Source organism: Gopherus evgoodei, chromosome 5, assembly GCF_007399415.2.
Source record: "Gopherus evgoodei ecotype Sinaloan lineage chromosome 5, rGopEvg1_v1.p, whole genome shotgun sequence".
Lineage (NCBI taxonomy): Eukaryota > Metazoa > Chordata > Testudines > Testudinidae > Gopherus > Gopherus evgoodei.
Window position 1 is genome coordinate 33,191,044 of NC_044326.1, and position 27,030 is coordinate 33,218,073.

A 27,030-nucleotide genomic window follows, 5' to 3' on the forward strand; every position below is an offset into this window, starting at 1 on the left:
GTTGGAATGGAACAGAAGAGGAAATTAGTTTTCCTTTAAAAAACAAAACAAAACTAGATCTGTCACTCAGATATAAATAAAGCAGCATGATGCTGATGCTTTGCTTATTTAAAGGTATACAGTGGCACAGTCACCCCTGAATTTTCAGAAAACATTTGTTCACAAGATTATTGTATAATTTACATAAAATGTGTGTTTTTTAATAATGCAAGAATATGGAAACTATAATTATCTTTCTCCAAACCCCTCTCCTCAGGCAATGGTGAAAAACTCAATGGCATGGCTGAGATGTTTCAAAAATATGCAAGATTGTTTTGCTTTTCTCAGGCTAACTACACCAAGGCGTGCAACTCGTCCCTAGCTCCTTCGTTATCTGTCTCTGCCTCACAAGAGATTTTTCCGCACAGAGGTGTTTAAAGTGTGTGAGAAAAATCTCAGGTCTGAAAAAGAACTTAAAGTGTGTCAGAGCGTTGGCGGGAGGAAGGAGCGATGGAGTGAAGATGCTGAAACTGCATAGATCTTGCAGTTGTTTTTCTAGCTCTCTTGCCAATATTAAACAGTCCCCAGGAATCTGTGGTGTTGGCGATCGCTACAGGAAAGGGTGCAAGGTTTATGCCTTAACCCAGCTTCAGGGGAACTCTGTCCCTCTTTCCATCCTAGTACTAAGCAGCACCAGGCGGTGCAGCTACCGCCAGCCTCACTGGGGAGGCAGGTCGCTCGTTAGGGGCTAGGATTTCTCGTTCTCGCTGAACTTTCATTCATTGTTTGCGTTTCCCCAGTTCCCCTTCTACTCACCTCCTCCCCCCCAGATTTGAAGGTCTGGAGCCGGCCAGCCAATGAACGCTGCCCTTGCAGTTTTGGGCGTGGCCGGAGGAGGCGAGGCCCCGCCGCCCATATATAAAGGACAGAGCGTGGGGCACTTCTGGCTTGGTGTTGTTTACGGGAGAGGTGCTTGGATGTTTGCGGCAGCAGGGCGAGAAGGGGGAGGAAGAGGCAAGGCGGAGGGTCCTGGTATCTGTGGCAAAAGCTGCTGGAAGCTTTCTGTTTGCTAAAGAGCCAAGCAGCAGCAGCAGCTTGGGAAGCGCTGGCACAGGTTTTTGTGGCGCCTTGGGAAGCACTTTCTGCAGTGCTAGCAGTGACACACACCTTGCAGCGGGGAAGCGAAGCGGCCTGCGTATGTGTCTCATCCTATTGTTCAAACTGAGAGACTTGGGGGTGTGAAGGAAGGAGCTTGCGTGTTGTCTCTCTTCTCCCACCCCCTTCCCCCCATTTTCCTCGCCCTCCGTGCAGGAGGAGACCAGCCGCCCGGGAGCTACAGGGGCTGGAGCCCGCTGGACTGTTCTATACAGACATCCCTTGCTCAGGTGCGCCTTCGGGAATCGGGAAGGGGAACGGAAACCTTTCCCAAGCGTTCTCCCTTCCCAGACTGGGGAAAGGAAAGTTCTTCCCTCAGCCCCTCTACACAGCCATCGTGGGAGCTGCTGAACTGCCTTCGCCTATACGACCCCCACCGTTCCTACCTTTCCCATCAGGTGGTGCCTGAGGCAGCAGAGCTGCTGTATCCGGGAGACGAGAGGGAACACACACTACGTTCGCTAGCGGTGCCTGTCTCGCTGTGCTCCCAGGATCGCAAGGGCATCGATAGCTGTGATCTGTCACCGAGGAGGTGGTGGATGAGCGCTCTCTGCAGCTGGGCAACGAATCACTTCTCAAACTGCTGCTGACTGTCGTGCTCCGGGAATAGCTCTTTCCTGCGAAACTTGGCTTTGGGAGCTTACAACCCAACATCATCTTATTTGTTGACTCTTCCCCCCCAGGCAGTTTGATGAATGCTTTGAGAGTGAGGTATGATTTGCTGAGGCTCCTCTTGCAGAAGTGTGTGTGCAATTGCAGAGCGAGCCCTCACTCACCCCATTGCAAGACAGTAACCAACCCGTCGGTGGGGGAAGAGTGTGTGTGAGCCGCTCTGCCCAAGTGCTTTGAATCGCTCGCGTGTGGTGCTGCTGGGCGATTGGTCGCAATGCAGCTCTAGGGGAAACATGCAGCTTCAAGCAAACGTGGAGTCCGTGGCTTCTAGCCGGGGGGATCGTTAAAAGGGACAAGGAGGAGAAAGCAGCGGAGTCACCCAGCTCTGCCGTAGCGGGAATCGGTGGCTTTGCTTCTTATTTGCAGGGAGTGTGTGCGCCAAGACCCGTATCTTCTCTGCTACCAGAAGGGCTACGAGTGCCCGGCTCGCCCTCCAGCGAAGCTGGTTCCAGGGGCGGATTGGTGCCACCCTTCTTATCTTGCCGGAGATTTTTGGTTCCTCCTTGGATCGCGAAGGACTCCGGTTGCCGCCTTATACCCTGCAAGTTGCCCAAGCGCTCGCTCTGCTGAGGAGCAGGAGGAGGGCGGTTGTGTCCTGTCTTATCTGGGGGGCGGTCTGCCTCGCTCTCCGCTCCTCCCTGGCCCGGGGGTCAATGCTACAGGGCTTGGCGGCTGTGCAGGCTCGGCGGCGGAGGATGGGCGGCTTCGGGAGGCTCCCCCTGGGGCTCGTGCTGGTGGTGATCTTGAGCGAGGTAGCGCCGCAGCCCTGCCCGGCTCAGTGCTCCTGTTCCGGCAGCACCGTGGACTGTCACGGGCTGGCGCTGCGGAGCGTCCCAAGGAACATCCCCCGCAACACCGAAAGGCTGTAAGTAACCCCCAGCCGGGAGGCGCCCAATGGAGCACAGCGCCTAGCTCCCTACCACGCGCGCTTTGCTTTCCCCGGACAGCTGTGGGGGGCGCCCTCCTGCCAGCAGCACCTCCGTTGCCGTGTGACGTGACTCCCATCCCTCGTGGAGCCGCCCCGCTGCAGCGCCCCTGGGGTGGGGCAGGTGACACTCAAACTCCCTGGAGGCTTCGCTTCGCTTTCAGACGCCCCTGGGCTGATTCTCGCTCCCTATCCCTGCTTTCCTCGTGATGGGCTTCAGGGTAACGTTAGGAGACATGAAAGAGGGAAACCATTAGTTCCACCGCCTCGCCTTCCCCATCAGCAAGGCGGCAGGAGGCGAATCCCCCTCTCCTCTCGCGCGGCCGCTGGCTGCATGGTAAGAGAGGCGACATACAGGGCGGCCCTTTCCCCCGCGCTGTATGTCAGGGTGCGTCGCTTGTCGTCCTGCCCCCCGTGAATGGCGGGGGGGTGGGTGGGAGTTTTGTCATTGCCCAGTAAACTTCGCGCTGGCTTTAAAAATGGGGGCAGGGAACCAGAACTGGCTGGGACCGCTCGCCCCAAGGGGCTCGACTTAGCTGCCCCAGTTCTGCGTTCCTTTCCCCTTCTTGCGGCGTGCCCCTTTCTGCCCAGCTCCGAGGCGGTGTGCAAAACCATGGCTCGCCAAGGAGGCCCCTGAGTGCTGGGACATTGCTCCCCAGCTGCTGGCAAATAAATGGCAGTTCAACCCTCTCTTCCTTTTTGCTACACTGCTTGAAGAAGGAAAGAGTGGAGGGAATTCCCTAACACATGCAAAGCGATGGGGGGGGCGGGGGGGAGGGCAGAGAGACTACTTACACTGCCGTTACAGGAAGACAGGCAAGGACACGTTTTCCTTGGTGCCTACATCCCTCTTCCCCCAGAAAAAGCTCAAACCCTTCCATGCGTCTTGCCCGTGGGACACAAGCTGCCCTTGTGTGCCCGTTTAAGGAGAGCAGAGAAAGCAAGAGGATTCCACCTCAGTTACACATACTACTGCCTCCAGTCGCGACCTTGATTAAACTGTCCCTAGACCTGATTGATTTTCCTGTCAAATTAGGATCCAGACCTGAGAAAGAGCTCTCTGTATAAGCCCAGAGCTGCTCTCTCATCAACAGAAATTGGTTCAGTAAAAGAGATTACCTCACCCAGCTTGTGGCTCTACTATCCTGGGTCCAACATAGCTACAAGAATGTTGCATACAAATTATGATCCACTCCGTTTGCGAAAAGCATACATAATTTTTCCTGAAAGATGTGTTGGATCTAATACCATCCTGTCTTCTCTAAAAGTGTAAGAGGAAAAGGACAGAAGAGATTTAAAAAATTGTCTATCACTTGTTTGTTTCATGCTATTCAAAACAGTTTAAAGGTTTACATATAAACACATTTTACTCTAGCAGCATCTGCACTCAGACAAATCCCAAAGTGATTGACTGTGATCTTTCCTGTGAAGAAACTGTTTCCTGCCACTTTTGCTTAAAATAACAATGTGCTGATTTTTCAAAAAGAATATTATAAATGATTGGTAACCCTAGTGTTTCTGTGTAACACTGTTTCCCCTATGACTTAGATCAAGGAGGATATTCAAGCCACAGCAAAGCCTGGTTTTATTTGTAATGATTGGAACCAGGGCCAACTTAGTTCTTGACCTAAGATGCCAGAAAAAGGGTAGTAACTCCAGAAGGGGAAAGTGGTGCTGAAATCTGAAGAAAAATGTCAAGGCTTGAATACTGTTTCCATCATTGCCTCTGAGTTTGCACTTTCCAGTCACAATGGGGTTTCCTGCTCTGTAAAAGTATGAAAACTAAACTCTTCAAACATAGGATTGTAAGATAAATCCTTATAAATGTAAATCTCTGAAGATCATCGTTTTTTATTCTTTCTAAGCACTGTTTGGCATCAGAAGTTTAGTAATATATTTATTAAATTGCGGAAGTGGTCATCTAAATAAATTCCTAATTACTCGATTTCTTGACTTAAGTGTAACTTTGTCATAGTTTTTATACTTTTTCAGTTGATACAGTTAAGAGTGTTCTCTCTAAATATTGGTTGGGTCTGATTGTAGTTGTATTCCAGTATTACAAAAACACTAAGATAAACTTGTGATAAACAGAATTGATTCCAAAACTCAGGGTAAATGTAAGCCACATAATGGCAAATAGATTGATTGATTGACTGATTTTTATAAGGTTCTCTTACAAAGTTTAAAACCAATTTAACTTAATGTACGGTCTCTTTATTGTCAGCAACTCACACAGAGCTAGTGTTAAGAATTAAGCATTGGGCACATTTAAGTTCTTGTTTGGTTTTAAAGCACTAAAGATGAACCCCAACAAAATAATAATTTAAATCCCCTGTTGAATGTTTCATTTTTCTGCTAATACATGATTCTTTTCAGGGACCTTAATGGAAATAATATCACAAGAATCACCAAGACTGACTTTACTGGCCTAAGACACCTTCGAGTCCTGTAAGTTCTCGTTACTTTATGCTGTTATGTTAATATTACTTGATGTAGGTTAGACTTTAAATTTTCAAAATTATCTTTTAGTTTTTAAAAAACTAAAGCTGTATATTTCACCACATTTAACTCCTATGCTGCAGCATCTGAACTTAAAATAAAAGAGAGAGGACAAAAAAGAAGTTTGGAAAATGCCATAGTAGCAATTTTGTATGTAGCTTCTGGCAATTTGTATATTACCCTTAAAATTAAAAATATAGCAAAATAAGCTTAGGCTTTAAAATAATCGGTAGTTTACAAATGTGTGAAGAGGGAAATCTTGCATTTTGGTTAAAATTAGTTGAAAAGAAACTATCTGAGTAGACTGCAGTTTAGGATTATCAAAACATATAGCTGAGTATACACATGTTCAGTTTCAAACTGGTGCAAAAAGAAATTCATGAAAGGAAAGAAAATAGAAAGTATTTCTTAACCAAAGACAAGCAATATCTATATCTAATCCCAACTCTCCAATTTAGAAATGTTTGTTTAGTTTTCCGGAAACTAAAACAATAAGTATTGTATAATCTGTCTTTCTGGATGGATTTTTTTTGTCTGGATAGCTTCAGGTCTTTAACTTTTGCTGGTTATAAAGTCATTAAAAGTGACTTAAGAAAACTGTAATTGTGATTACTGCTATTTTATTCAGTGAAGCTGAATTATTCTTTGGGACTGAATTGTCAGAAGTGGAACAACTTTGTTATTTAAGTCTAAAGAAAAACTAAGTATATTTTGTTGTTATACCCTTTTGATCAAAATACAACTACTAGAATGTTGGTGGCATATTTCAACATATTTTGATGTATAGGTGTATCGCTAGAATTATGAAATATCTATTGAATAATTATATTTATTTTCCATACAAACTGTAGATCAGTTGTACTATGTTTAACTGGAGTTCTATATCGTTGCTCCTTAGTAAGCAGCATATTTTCTTACCCATAATCTTAAGGTCTGCTTTTATGCTTTCCTTTAATGCTGAAGAAACTGATTTTATTTCTGGTTTTGCACACGAGCCCCTATGGAGTAACGGGTTCTAAATATATTAAATTGGATGTGAAATCTCTCTCTGGAATAAGAATTGCAGAGTTAAAGATGAAATGATTGCAAGCTGCCAGTTGCTGAAGTACAGCAATGGCAGGTTTTAATGCAGTCTTAATCATAAAAACGTTAAAATTCACTATATATATTCTATGTTTCAGTCAGCTCATGGAGAACAAGATTAGCACTATTGAAAGGGGAGCATTCCAGGATCTAAAAGAGCTGGAGAGGCTGTAAGTATTTTTAATTCCAAACATTTGACAATGTAACTTCTTATAATTTTGTCACTTCACTTGTCTTTCAGGGCACTAGACCTTTGATTTTTATAGTCAGACTTTTGAAATGTTTGAGGAACAAGAGCAGTAGGCAATTCTCAGACAGTACCTACAATGGGTGGAAAATCTTGAATAAATAGTCTGAAGAAAACTGCAATTTACATTTTGAATCTAAAGAGAACATCTTGAACGCTAAAGAAAATATGCTCCTTTGAATGCACAAGTACTTGCATACATAACTTTTTTTTTTCCACATGGAGCATGAGACTTCACTCTAAAGCTTTTTTCCCCCTCTTTCTTTGAGATACAAGGTGAGATTTTAGTCTGGGTGAAATTTGTGTTTACAACATTCTGCAGGAAGAAACTTTGTAATATTTACTAGATGGAAAGTGTCTTCTGTTCTTAAAATATGGAGAAAAATGGTCAGCATGTGCATTCTTCTAACTCTGTTTTGTGTATATAAAAAAATTGGTGAAACTCTGTTCAGACAAAATATTTTTAACTGAGCAGTATATTATTTATTGGGTTCTGTTCCCTTAAAATACTTAGCTTTGCCATCTTTAAAAGCTGATGAATCGGTGGGGGGGAAGTCACAAAACACTCAAAGCAGAAGTATAGAGATGGTAAGCAAAATACAGATGTCCTCATTAAAAATAGTAAATAGACAGCTGAGCTCTGTTTTTCTTTAAAATGTATTAGCATTTTGCATTGCTAGCTTTACAAGTTTCCAATGCAAACTTTCCCAGGATATTACTTTTTAGATGCTGTCTATGAAAACAGTTAGTTGTAGAAATGTATGGATTATGTTATGTACAATATTATATCTCCAAGGGTAAGATGCCTTTAGTGTATTAAATTTCTAATAGTCTGTAGAATGGGGTAAAATATTGTATACCTTCTACATGCTGAATACACTACAATAGATGTGAGTGTAGTTTAGTAATACAGCATACTACTTTGCCTTTTAAAACATGGGGCCAAATTCAGAAGTATCAGGCCCCATATTTGTATGGCTTCTTTTTAAAAGTACATCATTCACCAGTTTAACCCTACCAACATCTGTGGAGTTATTCCTTATTTACACAGTATAAGGGAAAACAATCCAGCTCACGTGTCTTCCTGATTTGATTCATACTCTGGATCCCCAACTGCTGTCTGTAATCTTTAAAGTAATTTCATGTGAATACAAACATAAGGCTAGTGACGAACGTCTAACTTGTTAAACAAAGGTTGACTTGGCAACTATCAGTTTAACTGTAGAAATCCATAGATTACATACATTTTGATGAAGTGTAGTTTTTGGTTTATTGTAAAGAACGAGTTTCCCTCCAGCACCTGCAAAGTGAAAGTGCTATCATCTAAATTTTGCTGCTTGGTCAGAAATTGGTAATGTGTTCTGACCAGTGTATTTGAGAACTGCATACTCAAACTTTTTCAAAGCAATTGGAAAAAACCTATATAAGTTCCTTTATAAAATAAGGCATTAATAAAGGAAAGTATCTAACACATTTTTTAAAGGTCAAGGGGCTAGTAAACCCTGAACTTCTGCTCTTACGATATGTGAGAGGTAATATGCAGAACATACACTTAAAATATTCCTAAATCGGATTTCTGGAAAAAAACCTCAGAAAACCGAACAGCAATATAGGTTGTATTGTAAGAATGACTAAGGATAAGTCAGAAGTTCAGTGTCTTAATCATTGATATGATTTGATGTTACTCAACTAATAAACTCAATGAATTGTCTACAGTCAAAGTAGTTATAATTCTTCTCATTTCTGAATACCCTATAGCAAGGATCCTTCTTATGATATATTTCAAAGAGCTAATTAAGTTTTATTTTTATTTGTGCTACATTCCTTGAAAATTTTATGCAATACAAGACTCCTTAAATAAAAAAAATGATTTTGTGTATTTTCAGTCAGTCTCCCTTCTTTTAAATGGATTAACTGATGTGTTACCTGTGTGAGTACCAAGAATGAGAATTTAAATTATTAAATATTTGGTAGAATGTAAAATGTAAGTTTCTTTAAGTTTTGGAATATTAAACAATTTTTTACAAATGTTAACATTTGTATTTAAATTTTTAATCAATGAAAATGATTTTTCAAGACCGGTGCAGTTAACATCCAGGGTATTGAGTTTTTAACTGTGTGGTTTTGTTTTATGGTGACACTTTTCAAGTAACAAACTAGGACCTTGTATTTCTTTTATTAAACTTAGTTAGATTTCCTGGTTAGATATTATATTATTCTCCTCTGTCTGGAAACTTTTGCTTCTCTAATGGTATCAGGTTTTTTCCTATTTTAGCTGCAATCCAGTCAGATGTTTTGAAGTGGGTTATAGTTTTGACTGAAACTAATATATATGCAGGATCTCTTTAAATCACCCCAGCTGTTGGCTAAGAGCAAATATTTCATATTTGTGAGGAAAAGCTGAGAAAATTCCTTTTGTTTACAACTGCCAAGTCCATCTGATGGAGGCACATTGTTATCTGACAGCCAATTAATCTCCTTGGGATTCTGGAATCCCAAACCATTTCTTAGGAAACTTATGGATACTCTCTTCAAATGTTTCCTTTTTCATACATAAAATAGTAGGCTATTGTGTTAAAGGATGCATAAGCTTGAAATGTAGAATGCCACATTTCTTAGTGAGCAAGCCTAGCTACTGTCAAATCATTTTTGATGTAATATACTGGTTTTAATATTGTGAACAAAGGGTCCCAGAGCCATTGGATGTGGCTTACTTTTAGTTTGTTTATAACTAGTTAAATAACCATAGCCATCATTTGTGTCAAATGTAATGGTCTTTCGGTTGTGCTAAAGTTCTTAATGAGAATTCCAAATATTACATATAAGGTATGTTAGTAATTATCTAACAACTTACAAAAAAGCTAGCCCTCTCTTCTTCCCTTCCCCAGATAAATCTCTCTTAGTTGAGCAGCTTGTATTTCAGAGGATCTAATCTTGCAAACCAATAGTTTCATATATACTCATTATGCAAATGAACCCATGTCTTCCATGGAGTTGCTTGGGAGAGTAAGGACTGTGTGAGTACTATTTTGCAGGTTCGTTTCTTCAAGGTGCTGATACGCTTGAATCCAGTTTACATAACTGAGAGCTGAAGGCACACAGCACCTTGCAGGATCAAATCTTGTGTGGAGAAGAGCAAAGGGAAAACATTCCATTTCTTGACCCCTCTTTCTAAAGCAAAAACAAAATAAACTACTAATGAAGTATAAATACAACTGTAGGTCAAATAACATCTTGGTTAAACAGTTAAGAATAACTTATTTCCAACTATAATAGTTTCATTTAATAAGAAATAACATTGTTGTATAACATTATGCACACATGGTGTTATGTACAAACATCTAACAAAAAGCCCCCATTTACTCCTTGGCAAGTTGAATATAAATTCTGTGTAATTAGAGTGGAAATTTCATGAAAGCATCAGATTTGAAAATAGAAGGTTTTTTATTTGAATAAAAATGAATTAGTCATTAGAGTAGTCCCATCTTTTTATATTAAATGCAACTTATTTTATGCAGTCTCAGCATTCTTGGTTTTCAATTGGCTACAGATATTTGTATTGATAATGCCTAACTATATAATCTGATAGGGCAAGGGAGTGATGGAAACTGAACATTTTAGCAGTTAGTAGGGGATGTGTGGGGCTTTTGGTCCCTGGAAAGCCTGAGAGAGGCGTTCAGGATTGTGAGGTAAGCATTTTAACTGGATGTTTCTGCTCAGATCAGCAGTGAAATAGTTAACCATGTTGATGTGGAAACTGTCTTTTTAGGCATCTGTGTTCACAGCCCACTTTGATTAGGGCAGTTTATGCCTCTTGGCCATTGTTTCAGGGATATGAACAAATTCAGGAAGAAATTACCCTACTTGATAGCACTTGATTCACATTTACAAATAGAAGGGCTAGAAATGTTTGAACATACCTAGAAACTCCTTAATTATGTGAGTAGCTCCACAAATGTCAGTGGGGCCACTTGAGTATGGGGGCCAGGGTGTGGTGCGAAAGGAGCAGCATGTGAGAGGCTCAGAATCTGGCCTATAGTTTTTTTCTTTAAAGGAATTATTGAATTATGGAGCTCAATTACATACCAGGGAATAAACGCTAGACACTTCCATTGCCAAGGAAGAGGTGGAGACATGATAAAATCACTGTCTTTTGACTCCTCAGCAAGAGAACAATGCTTTTTCTTGCTTATTCTGAAAACCAAAACTTTTCAACTGTTTTCTTATGACTTTACTAGATATCCATGTTTTTGTAATCTTTCCTTTCCTATCACCTTCCTCTCTACCAAAAGCAACAAAAAATCTTACTAGCTAAGTGTCATCTGTGAAGATTTGAGCAAACTCCCCTTAGAAAATCAGACCTCTTCTAGGTTGAAAGTTTATCAGGGAAACATGTCGTTCCTGGTTGGAAAAAATCTTTTAAACTGTCACTAGTGGGCAGGGGGAATATAATTATAATAGTGTGTTGCTTGTTCTTGTATTTCTTCGAAATTTTCTACCAGTACTCACCATACACAAAATGGTCCAGTGATTTTTTTAATAAACTATTTCCACCTTTAAGGGGAGGATCAAGTTTTGTGTTGAGGGTAATTGCTAAAGCCCAGAAAACTCATTAACAGACTCAACACTCAGTTCTTACCTCAGTTCTTATTAGCTGAAGGTTTTTTCTGACCGAACAACTTTTCAGGATCTGATGTTTCCTTTAACAAAGGTCAAATTCTCCACTTTGATTTAAGTAGTTCTCTCACTTGTTACTCTAGAAATAACTGCATCAAGTCAGTCACAAAACAGAATATTTAGCTCTTTAAATTATTCTTTCCCAAGACTGAAAAACAGAATATAGGAAATGTAAAAAATGTTTATTATTGAAGTTCATTGAACATACGTCTGAAATAATTTTGTTTAAAAGTCTGAATGAAGAATGTTAGTAGTTGTAACAGCAAAGTTTTAAATGATTGGTTTTCACAAGACAAATTTGAGTGAACAGATTGCATCCTAGATTATGAATTCAGTTATGTTAGGGAATTGTGTATTTGATGTAAATCTGCCTCTACTTTCCCTCTACTCAATGTGTTACTGTGGAAAGGAGAGGTGGGGGGTAGCTTTTTCTGAGGACCGGCTACTTGAGAACTAGTGATGGAGGCAGCATTTATATGAGAACATGAGGGTTTGACCCAGTAGTACTAAGTAACTACAGTTGTTAGTTCATGTTCTGGACAAATACCTTTTAAAGTTGTAGATGTTCAGATACCATGGTGATGTATGAGGCATTGTAGCATATATTATTTCAGCTACACACTTAACTGTAAGGAAAAAGGATTTCCTTTGAAGAACATTACTTCACTCTATTCCCTAGTTTTGTGTCAGAAGAAAAATGCTATGTAAAATTGTGACAAGTTTACAGCTTGTCTAACAAGGGCGTAATTCTAACCTCAAGTGCATGGATCCATAGCATTGAATTTTAAAATTCTGATACGGCACAAAGATCTCTGAGTGCAGTAGCAGAATTTTCAAGATATGAAATATGGACAAGAGTATGAGACTAGAATGGAGCCCCCAAAATATAATACATGTGATGTGCATTAAGTATCCCATTGTATAGGCATAAGTGAGTTTTCACATAACGTTTTAAAAATACATGATTCAAGTGAAAATAGGGCTTCGTAAAACCATGATTAATTCAAAAAAATAGGAAAGTTTCTTAATAGGAGACAAGATACTTTCAAATCTCATGGAGGGAAGCATTTGTTTGTGGGTTTTGGGTTTGGCTTTGTTCTCTCTGGGCCCTGGATGGGACTAGAGGTGCAACCAGGTTTCTGCCCATCTCCCTGCTACAGTCTCTTATCTATTCAGAATTATGAGTAGGAAAAAAGGCGGTTATAGACTTTTAATTTGTTTTCTTATTTGCATATGTGTACTTGCTGGAAGTAGCTTAAATTGTGTTTCTGCTGGAAAATTTTTTTGTTTATAAGTTGAAAGACCCTGTAACTGTTTACCAACTAAAGTGCAGAGATAAACCTTTTACTTTTTTCTTTTAATAAAAAAGTTTTTTGCTTTTTAAGACCTGTTTGATTTTTCTCTCCTAATTAAGGTTCAAAGAAATTGAGTCTGTATATACCAGGGAATTTGTGGGAAGCAAGGAGGGAAAGGTAAATTTGTATTGCCTCTGGGTGAGGGGGAGAGAAACTTGATCTGTTGTGTTTCAAGGAATTGATTCACGGTATCTCCTAGTGTACCCAGGCAGGAAAGATCTGGGAGGAGGTAAAGAGGTGGGAGGGAATGGTTTATTTCCCTTTTGTTGTGAGACTCAAGGAATCTGGGTCTTGGGGGTCCCCTGGGAAGGTTTTGGGGGGGACCAGAGGGTATCAGGCCCTAAAAATTCCTGATTGGTGGCAGCGTTACAGAATCTAAGCTGGTAATTAAGCTTAGAGGACTTTATGCTAGTACCCATATCCTGGATGCTAAGGTCCAGATTTGGGAATTATACTTGACAACTATATGTTTTTGTTCTTAATGTAGAGGAGTATGTGTCCTCTCCAGACACCTCTCCCCCAATCAGGGCCAGCTCCAGGGTTTTTGCTGCCCCAAGCAGCACACAAAACAGAAGTTGTGATCTGCAGCTCTGCTGCCGCTGCTTCAGTCTTCGGAAGAGTGTATATATACTAGCCTTTCATTGGGTATTGCTCTGTGATACAAGTTTGAAGTTTTTATCCATGATATTTGAGTTGTGATGGATGAAGGGCAATACAATTTCCAAAAGAGAATGCCACCAGTTTTTCTAAGTATCATAAACAGTATTGCTGACTTCAAGCATTCATTAATCAGACTCCAAAAGAGACTCTTTAAATTACATTTTGTGTTTTTTTATTCGCATTTTGAGTTTTGAGCCTTTAATTCACATTTCAAGAATTTTAGCCCTTTTGGTTTCAAAGAAAGACTTGTCAAATGAAAGGTGAAATTCTTACATAATCTGATGACTCCAGGATCTGGGGCTTTAAGGGAAAAAAAATTGCAAATTTTGCAATACAATTGCAGGAGTTAGCAATGCTATGTAACTAAAAGCAACTTTTCTGATTAACCTCAGACTTGCAACCGATCTCAAAATAAGCATGAACATGAAATTCCAGAGGGAAAGGAGATTGTGATTTGGTGATAGTGGTGTAAGATAGTCTCCATTCTAACCTCAGTATTGCTGTTTTTCAGACTTAAATATTGAGTCACTACTACAGCTTTTATAATTCATGTGACTACTGTGATGTTAACTGAACAAAGACATTGTTCTGCTTTTTGCCTTAAGTGGCATATCATGCTACCTTTTTTTTTTTTTTCAGATAGTCCCAAGAAAATCAGCTCCCTGTGGAATAAGGCACTACTCAGTGTGTGAGTAGGGCAGGCCCTAAAACTACTGCCTGAAAGGAAGCTCCACTGGATATTTCTTTTGTATTAGCAAAACTTTACTTTGAACTTGATTTTATATTCACTGAAAAGTGAGATTGAATTTTTCCCCTTAGTGTACATACATTATGAATTAGACATTGACAGTGGTTTACAATTTGTCACCATTACTTAGAGGATTTTTTGTTGCCACTTTTAATAAAACTTAGGTGAGATGAGGCTTTAGAGCTGTCAACTCTTGTTTGTAAACTGAAAAGCAATACAATTTCAGACTCCAAAATACAGTTTGTATTTTACAAAGTATTTTGAGGAACTTTACTTCTGGGGCCTTCCTTCCTTAAAATGTTTTTCCTTTGGAGTTTAGAGTTTAAGTGGATATATCAATACTCATTTGGCTAGCAGTCTGGTAAATGTCAGCATTCAAAGAGGTAGTATTTCCATGCATCTGTTGTAGGTAGCACAAAAGTAATGAGCTCAGGTTAGAATATGTTGCTGAACAGGCTTGAAGGAAAAAAGTTATTCCTTGTTCATCAGGGATGTGGAGAATCCTTCTCCTAGCTAATCCTACATAGTTTAAGGGCGACACTTAAGCACATTCCTTATCTTGGAGCAGGGAGGAGATCAAGAAGCCTGCGGTGCTAATCACTTAGCACAGGAATGTAAATTCCATCTCACAAGAATTGTAGGAATTATACTGAGGCACCTTTATTTGTGGGTTTTTTAATTACTACATGAATTATCCTGTGTTAAGATTTTTGGAGTTGCTTTAGCACACTTTCAGTCTCTACAGCATTCCCATAATGGAATATTAAATAGCCACCGAAGCATTTAAATAGCTTTTAAAAAATTTTTATTACAATAGGTTTTTACATTCAGATTAATAGCATTTTGTATTCTGAAGTAAAAATGCTGTTACAGTAAAATCATCTCTTTGGAAGTGTTATGAACTCTTAATGGAAATTTTCAACATTACTGTTATCTGTATATTTTATTCATCAGAGTCTCATTTCTCATGGGACTCTTTTTATGGGTCTAGAAGTCAAACTGCAGTGAGAAGTCCTGTTTGCTCTTTGCAGACCTTTTTACAAATTCCAAGTCAGGAAGGCTGTTTATTTTTCCCACATCTGTTTTGTGCTCATCTTTGTGGTAGTGTTTGCTGGATGCTCTCCTTTTTTTACTTCCTCTGAAATGGGTAGTTTGCAGTGTTGCAAAATTTTAAAACCATCTCTGGCTCTTCAAAAATATATTGTTTAGTTATGTTTAAAACTTGTACATTACTCCAAAATATTGTTTGTGTGTGTTCTAGGCACAGAACTTTAACTTCCTGAAGAATTTTGCTGCAAAGTATTAGTTGTACTTTGTATTGCTAACATTTCAATCTGTTCAATATGTACTGCTTTAACGTTTCTACTAAATGTTTACTAAGCGCAAAAAAAATCTGTCTGCATGCTTTTCAGGACAACAATGTAGAAATATTACAGTGACATTCTTAAAATTTCCACTGTATCCTTCTCCATATTTTTAACTACAGTTCCTATTTAGATTTTTGTGTACACTTCAAAACCAGTGCATGGGGAACTTTCCTGAATGACACTCATTCAGGCCAGTGATTCATAACATTACATTCTCACACAGCATTATGAAGAAACTCTCCTCCCCCCCGCCCCTGGTAGATTTTTTTTTTCTTCTTCTTCCATTAGGGGGACTTCTATCATCCTTTGTAGCATTTGCCGCTAGTCACCGTTGAAGGGTTATCTGCAGCATTTGGACAAGCATGCATGCAAAAGTAAAGGTCTGTGTTGTGTTGTATACAAAAGTATCCTGGGGACTCAGGTTTACAACTTTATTCTTCTGAGGACTTTTAGGTTGTCTCTTCCCCTCTCCTCATCTGAAAATCTGTCCTGATCTAGATAAACCCCATGTGCATCTCAGGCATCTGTATGCATTTGACTGTAGCTTGCTTTCCTCTGCTTCTCTCCCTCTCCCTTCACTCTAGCATCCAGCACCCATAATGCTGCTGCAAGATTGTCCTTGCCTGATATATGATCATAGTACACCATTTTTTGAGTCCTTTCACAGGTTCACTATTCATTGCCTTCCAATACAAATTTAAGTTCCTGAATTTCTTAGCCCTACAGAACTGGGGACTGGAAGCTTAAACAGAGCAATCTCCTACTGCACACACTTCTCATCATTACTTTGCCAATGAACCCTGCCTGATTTCCTCCTCCTTTAGAGCAGATTCTTCTAACTTGTGTGACAAGCCATTATGTTCACATTTATTTCAATTCATCTTAATATACAAGTCAAACCCTAAAGCATAATTTTTAAAAAGGGGTATAAGATGTATTTTAAATCTCTTTTGGGGCTGTATCATGTATGAATCACAGCACAACACTCATACTTATCTATCCAAATAAATAGGTTCAAATGCTGTCTTGATTTCCTGTTTCCCAAGCTGGTTGAATCCAAGAACAGAATTTCTGGACTTGGCCTCGGCATATTTAGCGATACCAAGTCTTTAGTCTTTCCCACCTGTGTAACAAGAAATTGATGGATTTGCATTCATGGTGATCTTGAAATGTCTTTCCTAATTCTTTGCTGAAGATAAGCACTGCAGGACAGGTAGCATAAATTGGGAGCGAAGAGCGTTAAGGTACATGTACACTGCAATTAACTACCTGTGGCTGGCCCTTGTCAGCTGAATTAGGCTTGTGGGGCTCAGGCAATGAGGCTGTTTAATTGCTCTGTAGATACCAGGGTGTGGGTTGGAACCTGGGCTCTGTGATGAGGAGGGCCCCAGAGCTGGGGCTCTAACCTAAGCTTGAATGTCTACACCACAATTAAACAGTCCCATAACCCAAGTCCAAGTCAGCTGATGCAAGCCAGTCACAGGTGTTTAATTGCAGCATAGATGGACCCTTAGCATACATTTACACTGCAAACTAAATAAATAAAACCTACAGCAGCTAGTCTCAGAGCCCAGACCAACTGACATGGTCTTGTGCTATGGAGCTAAAAATAGTGTAGAAGTTCCCACTTGGGCTGAAGCCTGGGCTCTTGAGACTCACCCTCATCACCAGTTTTCAGAGCTAGAACATCTGCATTGCTGTTTTTATCCCTGCATCACAAACAGTCAGTTGACCCAAACTGAGACTTTTCAGTATGTGTGTGTAAGTAAAATGGAGCCAAACCCATGGATGACCTAATACAAAGAAAACATGGGCCCTGGTATTCAAAGTAGAATTGATTATGTGGGACTGATTCTCCATTATCTTGCATCTTATTCTGTTTGCGCCTGTAAAAAAAAAAAAACACAAAAAAAACACTGCTAAATGGAAATTCTCCATTTAAACTGGTGGCAGTGTTCAACAGACTTGGCACATGCTCTGCATCTTTGTTTTTTACAAACTACATGAAGTGTAAGGTAGTGGAGATTCTGGCGCATGGCCTTAAAGGGAAGCTGTACCACTCTTCCTCAGCCCAGCAGTGAAATGCAAATTGTCCATGAAAACTTTCCAAAATAGCAAATAGCATTTTTGACTACCTACTGTATTAGTAAGCAAGTGAGGTTTGTAACCGTGGCTAGATGAAAGTCTCCCATATAACAGTAAACTTGTTTCCATCCTGTTTCAATACTGACTGAACAGTCAGGATAAACATTTTACAAAAACAGATGGATTTTTGGTTTGCTAAACTAGTATTAAAGCAGGCTGGAAACTAGTTAACAGTCCTTTGCAACAGTGGCTAAAATGAATCCAACAAACATCTTCAACACCACTGATAGGTGAGGAGTGACAATTTTAACTTGAAAACATAGGACCTAATCCTCAAGCCCTTACCCTTACTGGGAAGCAATTGCCTGTAACTTTCAAATGCATTTACATTTATTCATGGTGAATAGTATTGACCTTCACATTTGAAGGACAGAGAATACTGGTCAAACTATTATATGTAAGGAAATTTTTTTGACTAGATACATAACCCAGTTAATTGTGAGGATAACCAGAGTAGATCCAAGGAAATCCTTCCAGGGCTCTCTGCAATGAATAACTTCAGATACTTCCCGTGGGCCAGGTGAATGGCTGTGTGGAAGCATGCAGCCTGCTGGCACACATTGGTTTGATTAGGAGCAGTTTCAGCTATGGATCCCTTGACTTGGAAGTCCTTTCAGAGGGAGATTTGCACACCACATGCTTGTCAGGGATGCTGATCAGTTCATGATGCAGTTGAATCATTAACAGTATAAGATGCTGCCATTTGGGGTCTTCACAAAAGAGTTGTTTGCCATGAAGGACAATAGCAAATGCTACAACTTTTCTTCGAGAGGAGGTTTGAATCCCGAGTAGTTACTAGTTGCCTTCCTCCTGCAGTGGAATAGAGGCATGCTTGTACACCATTCTCCAAATTCCCCTTATTCCCAGGATGCTTTCCAAGATCAAAAGAGAAGGCCAGGATCATTCTGGTGGCTCCTTTTTGGCAGAGAGCAAGGGCTGACAGATCAACATTCAGCCACCAATCTAACTCCTAGACCACCCAGAGTTGATTTTAGTCTCTGGATAACTACAGACTTCATCTAGACCCAAAGTCTCCACACCTCAGTGTGGCTGCTCAATGTCTGAGCCTGACTGATAGACTGCTCCCTGCAGGTCCAGGAAATGATCTACCAGAAAAATAGATTTTTCCAAATAGAAGAGATTCTCAATGTGGACAACCCAAAAAGCCTTGGACCTAGTCCAGGCCTCTACTAACGATCCTCTATTACTTTATCTAAAACAGGTTGGCCTTTCACTTTCTAATATCCACCTAATGCCTCAACACATGCCTGTCAAAGAACCCAGTCCTCGCCCGGCGTCAGTATAGGTCTCCTGAGATTCATGGGGTCTCCATTTGAGCCACTGAGTGCTTCTTATGCCATCTTTGACAACCATCTTCCTAGCTGCTATCATTTCAGTCAAAGTGACTGAGCTTCAGGCTCTGACTAAATCTCGCTATACAGTATTCCATAGGGACATGGTGGTGCTAAGACACAACCTGAAATTTATCCCTAAAGTGGTCACAGAACTTAAAGCGGATGATTCAGCTGATCTGTCTTCTCAAAAGCACATTTGGCACTGAAAAGAGAGACTCACGTTAAATGTACCCAGGATTCTGTTTTATTATATTGACAGGAATAAAGCATTCAGACTGTCCCATATATTTTGAGCTATAGTTGAGTGTTCTAAAGGTCAGTCTTTGAGATGGGAAACAATATCAAAATGGATTACACGATATGTCTCCTCTGTCATCAGTTGGCTGGTGTGAATCTCCTGCCAAATATCAAGGCTGTCTCCACCAAAGCCCAAGCAGCTTCCTCCACTTGCTTCTGGAATGTGCCAATATTAAGCCATGGCTACACTAGAGTTGCAGCGCTGGTGAGGGGGTTACAGCGCTGCAACTTAGGATATGGCCACACTTGCAAAGCACGGCCAGCGCTGCAACTCCCTGTTTGCAGTGCTGGCTGTACACCCGGTCGAGCCTCGGGTGTAGGGATTCCAGCGCTGGTGATCCAGCGCTGGTCAGCAAGTGTGGATGCCCACCAGCGCTTTTATTGACCTCCGGGGTATAAGGAGGTATCCCAGAATTCCTGTCCACAACAAACCGGAAGAAAGGGAGAGCTTGGAGTTCAGCCAAACTGCTTATTTAAAAAACAAACACAGCTCCTGTTTGCTGAGCGAGCGGAGGCAGGCAGGGGAATTACTTTGGAATGTTCACAGCTGTTTGCTTGAAGAGAGAAACAGCATGCTCACACGGCAGAGGGAGAGGGGGTAGTCCATGCTGAGCAGATGCTTATCTGGTCTGACGGCTATTTAGGAGTGCATAATTTGCATTTAGTGAATGAGAGAGGAGTGGGGGAAGGGAGTTAGAACTTTTAAAATGATTGAAGGTAGGCACAGTCCTTAGAACTTGCACGGCAGGGAGCTGAGAACAGTGTCAACTCCAAAAATCCATTCTGTCTGTCTCCTCCACGCTCCCTGTCACATTCCACCCCATCCCCCTCTTTTGAAAAGCACGTTGCAGCCACTTGAATGCTGGGATAGCTGCCCACAATGCACCACTCCCAACAGTGCTGCAAATGTGGCCACACTGCAGCGCTGGCCCTACACAGCTGTACGAACACAGCTGTAACTACCAGCGCCGCAAAACTGTAAGTGTAGCCATGGCCTTAGAAATCTGTAAGGCAGCAGTGTGCAGTTAACCCACTGATGTGTATTAAACACTGTCTTGGTTTTAGCTGTGAAGTCAGATGCCAAATTTGGAAGAGCAATCCTACAATCACTGTTCAACTGATGCAGCTGATACTCCTCATTTCCACTGTCCTCAGGGGATACTGCAGTGGAATCCACACTGACATCTACTTGAGAAAGAGAGAATGGTTAATTACCCTACAGTAACTGGTTCTTCTGAGATGTCTTAATCAATGTGCAGCCAATGTCCCATTTCCATCCCCGTTTTTCAGAGTCCTCTGCTACCATGAGCTTTGAATTGCAAATGAACTGAGGAAGGATCACAGCCTCTCTGCCATTTATACCTTTTACAGGAGCACAGGGAGTTCCAAAGATGTGTGCAGCCCTGATGGACAGTATATTAGCAAACAAACTGATTTTCATATGTATGAAGCACAGGCACCCCTACAGTGGGATCCACACTAACAGCTGGAAGAACCACACTTACCCTACAGTAGCTTTAATTTAAAACTTTCAGGGTCAGATTCCCTTGTGTACTTGTGGCTGTTTTGTATCACTCTGCAGTCGCACAAACCAGTTGTGACTGACTTCTCATGTTTGGTCGACTGGAAATAGCTTTGTTTTTAACTTCAGAATTAAGTATCTAGAACTGAACCAAAACTACTGCTTTGGCACTGTTCATTTCAAAACCAATTTATTCAGCAAAATTTGCACTTAAGCACTTTGATCCTGGAAGCACTTTGATCCTGGAAACACTTTTGCATATGCATAACTTTATTTGCACAGGTAGTTCCTTTGAACTTGTGCAATTACTTGCTGAGTGCTACTTCATAGACTATCAGGATTGGAAGTGATCTTGGGAGGTCATCTAGTCCAACCCCCTGCTCAAAGCAGGCCTAATCCCCAGACAGATTTTTTTGCACCAGATTCCCAGGTGGCCCCTTCAAGGATTGAACTCACAATTAGGAGGCCAATGCTCAAACCACTGAACTATCCCTCCCCTCTACTTCTACAAGTAGTTCCATCAAGTTCAATGGGAGTAGTTGTCCGCATGCATTTTTTACAAGATTGGAGCCTTAAACTGTATTTGAAACAACACAGTAAGTGAATTACAGTATGCTGACAAATTTGAAAGGGGTCAGGAAGGAGCTACAAGAATGGTTATCTGGAAGAGCATGTATTAAAGTGAGAACTCAAGGAAGTGAGTTTAGTTAATTCAAGATTTAGATGTACCTTATAGCAGATATACCTTATTCCTAAAGATTTAGAATCTTCTTTTGTGCAGGCACTACTCAATACCTCTTTCAGTCTACTGGTGTCTAGTGACTTACATAATCTTAATGCTAGTGCGATAAAACAGAGCCTCAGCTAACATCATGCAGGTGTGCAAGTGTAACCTGGGATGAATAAATTGTGAGTCTTTGTAAATTGCAATGTAACGATTAGTGATGCATTACTTGCAAAGAAATAGGCTTACAAGTTTGTGTGCCTGACTTTGCTTATGACTTTTTTTCTTAAATAAACTGTCTTGGACTTAATATATTAAATTATTTGACTACCTGATCGAGAGCTGCTATTACTCTGTAATAGCAAAAATGATCTTAATTGTAAATGTAAAAAAAAAAATTATATATTTGTCATAGCAAGTTGTAGTTGGCAGTGGATTACCTCCAGCCGTACTACTCTGGGTTTTAAACTTGTCATTTTATAGACTAAACTGGGTTGACCTTAGTAGCTGGGTGAGACCTCATATGCAAAGAGATCTCTTCCAGATTCCAGCTATAGTTTTTCCTCCTATACAGTACGTGATTGTTCAAGTCCCTCTCCCATGCCAAATGTTCCCATTTACTTTCATAGTCTTTATAAGAAACACAGTTATATTCAAAACTATTTAGTACAAGTGTAAGTACATGGAAGTCAAGAAGGTAAGGTTTCCATGGCAGCCTTATCTCTACCTCTTTGCACAGTCACATTGTATGGATCTTTAATTACATTACATTATCACATAACTTGTAATCAGTGATGCATATGTGTGCAATGTGCTTTTGGATAATCTTGTTGGCCACAACATGTTTGTATCAGCTGCTCCACACTACAGAGATGGTGGAGAAACAGTACCTTTTTTGTGCTGATTTTTGTTTATACGGCATAGAGTCCCAACTTGGTGATTAAGCTAGACTCATTTTATGAAAGACCACTTTTTCAATTTAAGGAAAGGTAAGGTTACCAGAAAATGTAATCAGCCCACTGTAAAGTTACTGCTGGACCATGTCTTCGCTAGTGGACCAAGCTTTGCATACCTCTTTTGTGCTTTGTCTTCAGTTTGTTATAGCACAGGCATGTTTGTACAAAATGTTTGCATTTGATTACTGTTGTCTTAGTTGTAACCTAACTTTTATTTTCTTTCTCTCAAAAGGCGTCTAAACAGAAATAATCTTCAGCTGCTTTCTGAGTTGCTGTTTCTGGGGACACCGAAACTATACAGGCTGTAAGTAGTCAAAATTCATTATTAATTTTGGAAACCTTGCAAGTCCTACATAATGGGCCTTACTTTATAATTTTTTTAATTTACTTAGACACACCACCCACACACACGTGTCTGTCTATCTTATGTCCTTTTCTGAAGTGTGCTACTTGTTTTTATCTTGTCAAGAACAATGTAAGTTATTTTAATGTAGTATTTTCTTTGATTACTCCGCAGTGCTTTTCATTTTCTATCTCAGATACACAAACTCTGATATGTCTTCTCTCTCTTTCCCTTCCCCCCTTCTAAACATTTAAATTAGCTTTTGGTGGAAGAATAGGCTGGTTTTCCCCAAACTTTTTTCTTTTGTCTTTCAACAAAGCGCAAACCCCCCAAAAGTAATGGCTTTAGAGGTATTGGCCCAATGATATTACGCAAAGACTGTTCATAATTTTGTTTCTGCAATATTGTTCTGTATTTATATATGGCATGGGTTGGACTAAAAACCAGTCCTCGTACTTGGTATGTGTTGTCATTTTCCATACCTGTTGCTACACTGGTAGCCTACTGTTTTGACTGATTACTAAAATGAAAAGTATAAAATGTTAACATTTTTAGCTAGCAGCTATATAAAGCGCAGTGTATCAGTGTTGCTTTTGATTCTATTGTATGATTATTAATTTAAATTGGAATGTTGATGTTTCAGCCAATGATGTTCTGAAATCTAATTATTTTCCTTTACAATATGAATGTGGAGTAGACTTGGATAAATAACTTAACATAAAGCAGTCTCTACTGATTATTTTAATATTTCAAGATAACTTTAATTGCTTTAATCATAGTACGTAGGACAGAAGAGAACACAGCATGTCTGAAAAGACAGCACATAGTTTGAAGCTTGTTTCAAAGATACATTCTCGATATTTCATTGTAGGCTTCACGTGAGACGGTTCTGCTGGAATTGTTATAGGTTAAATGGACAAAATAATTTGTTGAACTAACAGATGAGAGTCAATTCCTCAGTATGCAATCAGGAGTCCAGAGGATATATTTTCCTGATATTTCCTTGCGTGGTTGGAAAATGAGGGAAGATAGCTATCCTATCTGATCAAATTGGCTGCAGTTCATGATGAAGTTGAAGTGGGTCAGGTGAATTTTCCATAATGAAGGTTTCACTTCTGGAAGTTGACTTCTGTTCTAATTTCCTTAAATATTGGAATTTCCTTAAATATTGACCTTCCTTTCTAATATGAAATAGTCTTAATGCCTAAATTGTAGCCACACACATTAGTATCATATACTTGCCTACTATCTACCTCTTGCTTTTGATGTATGTTTTTATATCAAATGCTTTTTCTGTAGATAAAACACTTGTTGGATTACTAGACAGCAGTATGCTAAGGAGTTCTGCTCCGGCAAATTCCTTCCTTTATCTAACGATTAGAGTACACACCTCAAATATTACAGTATGTGTGCAGTATATATTACAATTTAGTAATTCAACCATTTTAAAAAAACAAACGCTAGCAAGCATGGAAACCTTAAACCTGAAATTTTGTACTTTCATATCAGGAAGGGTGAGAGGTGTATGGGGGTTCTATTTTATTCCACCATTAGGTTAATGTTTGTTCAACCTTATTCCATTTAAAATAGCAATGAGATTTACAGATTAAAATGGATGTACACTTAAGGCATACTCAAATTTTGAATAAACTTTATTTAGAATTGTACACTTGATAGATAGTTATTCTTTTCTTTTGGCTATAGGACACAAATACACATGGTGTATCTGGTGGAAAATAGAGATGGTTGGCTTAGCAGTATTAAATTTCTTCTGCCCCAGGGTTATTGTTGATCAGACCATGAAAGTGAATGTCTGGTTATAACATGTTTTGAAAATACACTAACTGTACTGAAATATCGTTTAGCTGTATGCTTAATTAAGTCAGAACAGCAAAAGTAGGCATTTGTTTAGGAATGATGTATGTTGGTTGTTCATGATCAGGAGGCTTTGGATTTTATACAGCTTGTCCACCATACCAGGAATGAGTTGTTGTGTATTTTTTTTTGTCTGTTTTGTTTTTGTTTTAAACTTAGTATGTATGTGTAGGAACTCCTACATACACAAATACATACTGAGCAATAGTCTCTTTGAAAAAGGAGAATCAAAATTGTCTATACATGGACACTTAAATATGTAACACTTTGGTATCTAATTTTCCCAATTAAAAAAACCTTAATAGCTAATATGTTAGTGTGTATTCTGTAAGTTTCTCAGTATGCTGTTCAGCTTCTGTGAATGATCATTACCATTTGACCCTTGGCTGTAAATGAGATGCCAGGTGAAGAAGCACATATGCTTGTTGTGTAGCCTAAATGCAATATAAAAGAACGAGGGTACACTGTATATGAATTATGATTAGACATGGTTGGTTGCGGCCAGCTATGCTTTCGCTTTGCTGTCTGCTCCAATTTCTCTTTGGACGGGTTGAGAGAGCACTGTATGTTCAGGTCAAGATGTTTGCTCAGAAATAGTAGTACAGTTGCAGCTGTGTTTGTTGGAGCAGGAGACTAGTTTAAATAGCATTACCGTTTATCCAGTCCATTAACAGAACTCTGTAAAACAATACCAACTCTGCATAAACTACAGGACAGTGTAATAAAATTACAAGCACTTGTTGACAGATGGGAAGTGTAAGTAAAAGAAAGCGATAGGTTGAGAATTTAAAAGAGACAGTACATAATTTTGTCTGACTGAATATTCTCTATTTTGGAAATCTAGTTTGTATTTTTCAGATAGTTAATGCTGGAGGGAAATAATCTTCCAAGTAAACTCCTAAAGATAGGAAATAGTTGAAGTAAAATATTTTAACCTATTTAGAAATCAACTGGAAAGATGGTTTGGCACAAAAACTCCATTTGGCCATACTGTTTAAAAAAAAAAATTGTAAATTTGTATAATTTCTTAGTTTCTTGATTTTTTTTCAAGAAGAGCTTGAAAATGTTTTTCTTGTAGAATAAGGATTTTGACAAAATACTAGTGTATAGATACATTAGTGTGGGTCCTGTTGGGTAATATTTAAACTTTCTTGTATGAAGCCATTGTTCAAAAAGCGTTTTTCTTTGCAAGAACAGCCGGCATTGTTTCCAACCACCCATATGCCTACTAACACTGACTTGTCTAGCATCAGCAATAGTATCTTTATTTTAAAGAACTCTTACGGACTAGTGGGTTTATCTGAGGCAAATAGATTTTGACTACTTAATTTGGCTTGTTAGATCACAGTTCATTGCGTTGCCATTTGCTGCAGGATACCAAGAGCTATGTCCCAAGCTCTTTAAGAGTTTGGCTTTAAAAGATACCTTTTTAGGTTGTAGCATGAACATGATAAAGAATTCTGTGCATAAAACCTGTACATCTTGATTTCAACAATTTTTTTTAGAAGTTAGGAAGAGTTCCATGCCTGAGCTGATGTTTCAGAAATTTAAATTGAGCTATAATGACTGGATAAACAACCTTTGCAGGGGATAATTTAAACTTAATCTAGGTACCAAGCATTCTGTTTCGCTATACACCTTTCCTTTCTACCATTAGCATAAGAAATATAGTTGGAATAAGACATTTCACATATTTAAAGGAAAAGGTGTTTCTTATAGTCAGATTACACTAAGACCTAGTTTAGTGATGTCCACTTAGTAGCTTAAGATCCTTGTAGCTAAGCAGAAAAGCAGAAAACTGCATGGGGAGCCCTTGCAAAAAAATTCCTCTTGAATTAATTTCTGCCAACTATGATTAAAGTATGTGGTACTAGATGTGTCAGACACCATAGTTCTCTGCTTCATTTTACTCCTGGCCTTCTTGGCCCCTGCCACAATAAATCTAACAATGGTTACGCAGGAATTGCAGGTTACAGTTGCTACGGTTACCGTTGTCTGGTCAGATCGACATCATTACTCATCTAGTGAGCTGCCAGGATAGCTACTGCTGATTTCCTCTGCTGGGAACACCGAAGATGTTTGACGCAAAGAGGATGAAAGTTCTTCAGATTGCTGTCATATCTCTTTCTAACTGCTATGAGAGACCCTGCTATTAGCATCATTGAAGTTGGTACCTCCCTAGCTGTCACAAGTTAACATGCTTTGTTTTCTGTTTTAAAAGTAGAACTAGTCAGAGGTGAGAATGAAAAAGATGGTGCTTGTAAGGGGCTGGAAGAACAACTTTAGATTTTCAATGTTTTTTAAGCTGTTTTTGTTTCATTACCACTATTATAATTGTATAGCATACTTAAATGCACAGTTCTGCTTGTATTCCTTCTAAAAATTCTAAGCAAGAATTTATTAGTAATTTTGGTAGATAAAAGGTTTTATCTATAGTCATCTAATA

The 27,030-nt window shown here is 39.5% G+C and overlaps 1 protein-coding gene across 11 annotated transcripts in view; it reads left to right on the plus strand.

Moving 5' to 3' along the window:
* The first annotated feature begins 759 nt into the window (after positions 1-759).
* The window catches only part of SLIT2 (slit guidance ligand 2), a 427,330-nt gene continuing 401,059 nt past the window's right edge, over positions 760-27,030 (plus strand). For 6 of the 11 annotated variants that reach the window (XM_030564141.1, XM_030564139.1, XM_030564143.1 and 3 more), the window contains exons 1-4: positions 762-2,671; positions 5,108-5,179; positions 6,412-6,483; positions 22,599-22,670. In XM_030564141.1, coding sequence (XP_030420001.1) covers positions 2,460-2,671; positions 5,108-5,179; positions 6,412-6,483; positions 22,599-22,670 — 428 coding nt within the window. In that variant the 5' untranslated portion in view covers positions 762-2,459. Of the gene's footprint in view, positions 2,672-3,014; positions 3,069-5,107; positions 5,180-6,411; positions 6,484-22,598; positions 22,671-27,030 lie in introns of those variants that run through there. The other 5 variants (XM_030564137.1, XM_030564144.1, XM_030564147.1 and 2 more) reach the window with 3 other exon arrangements.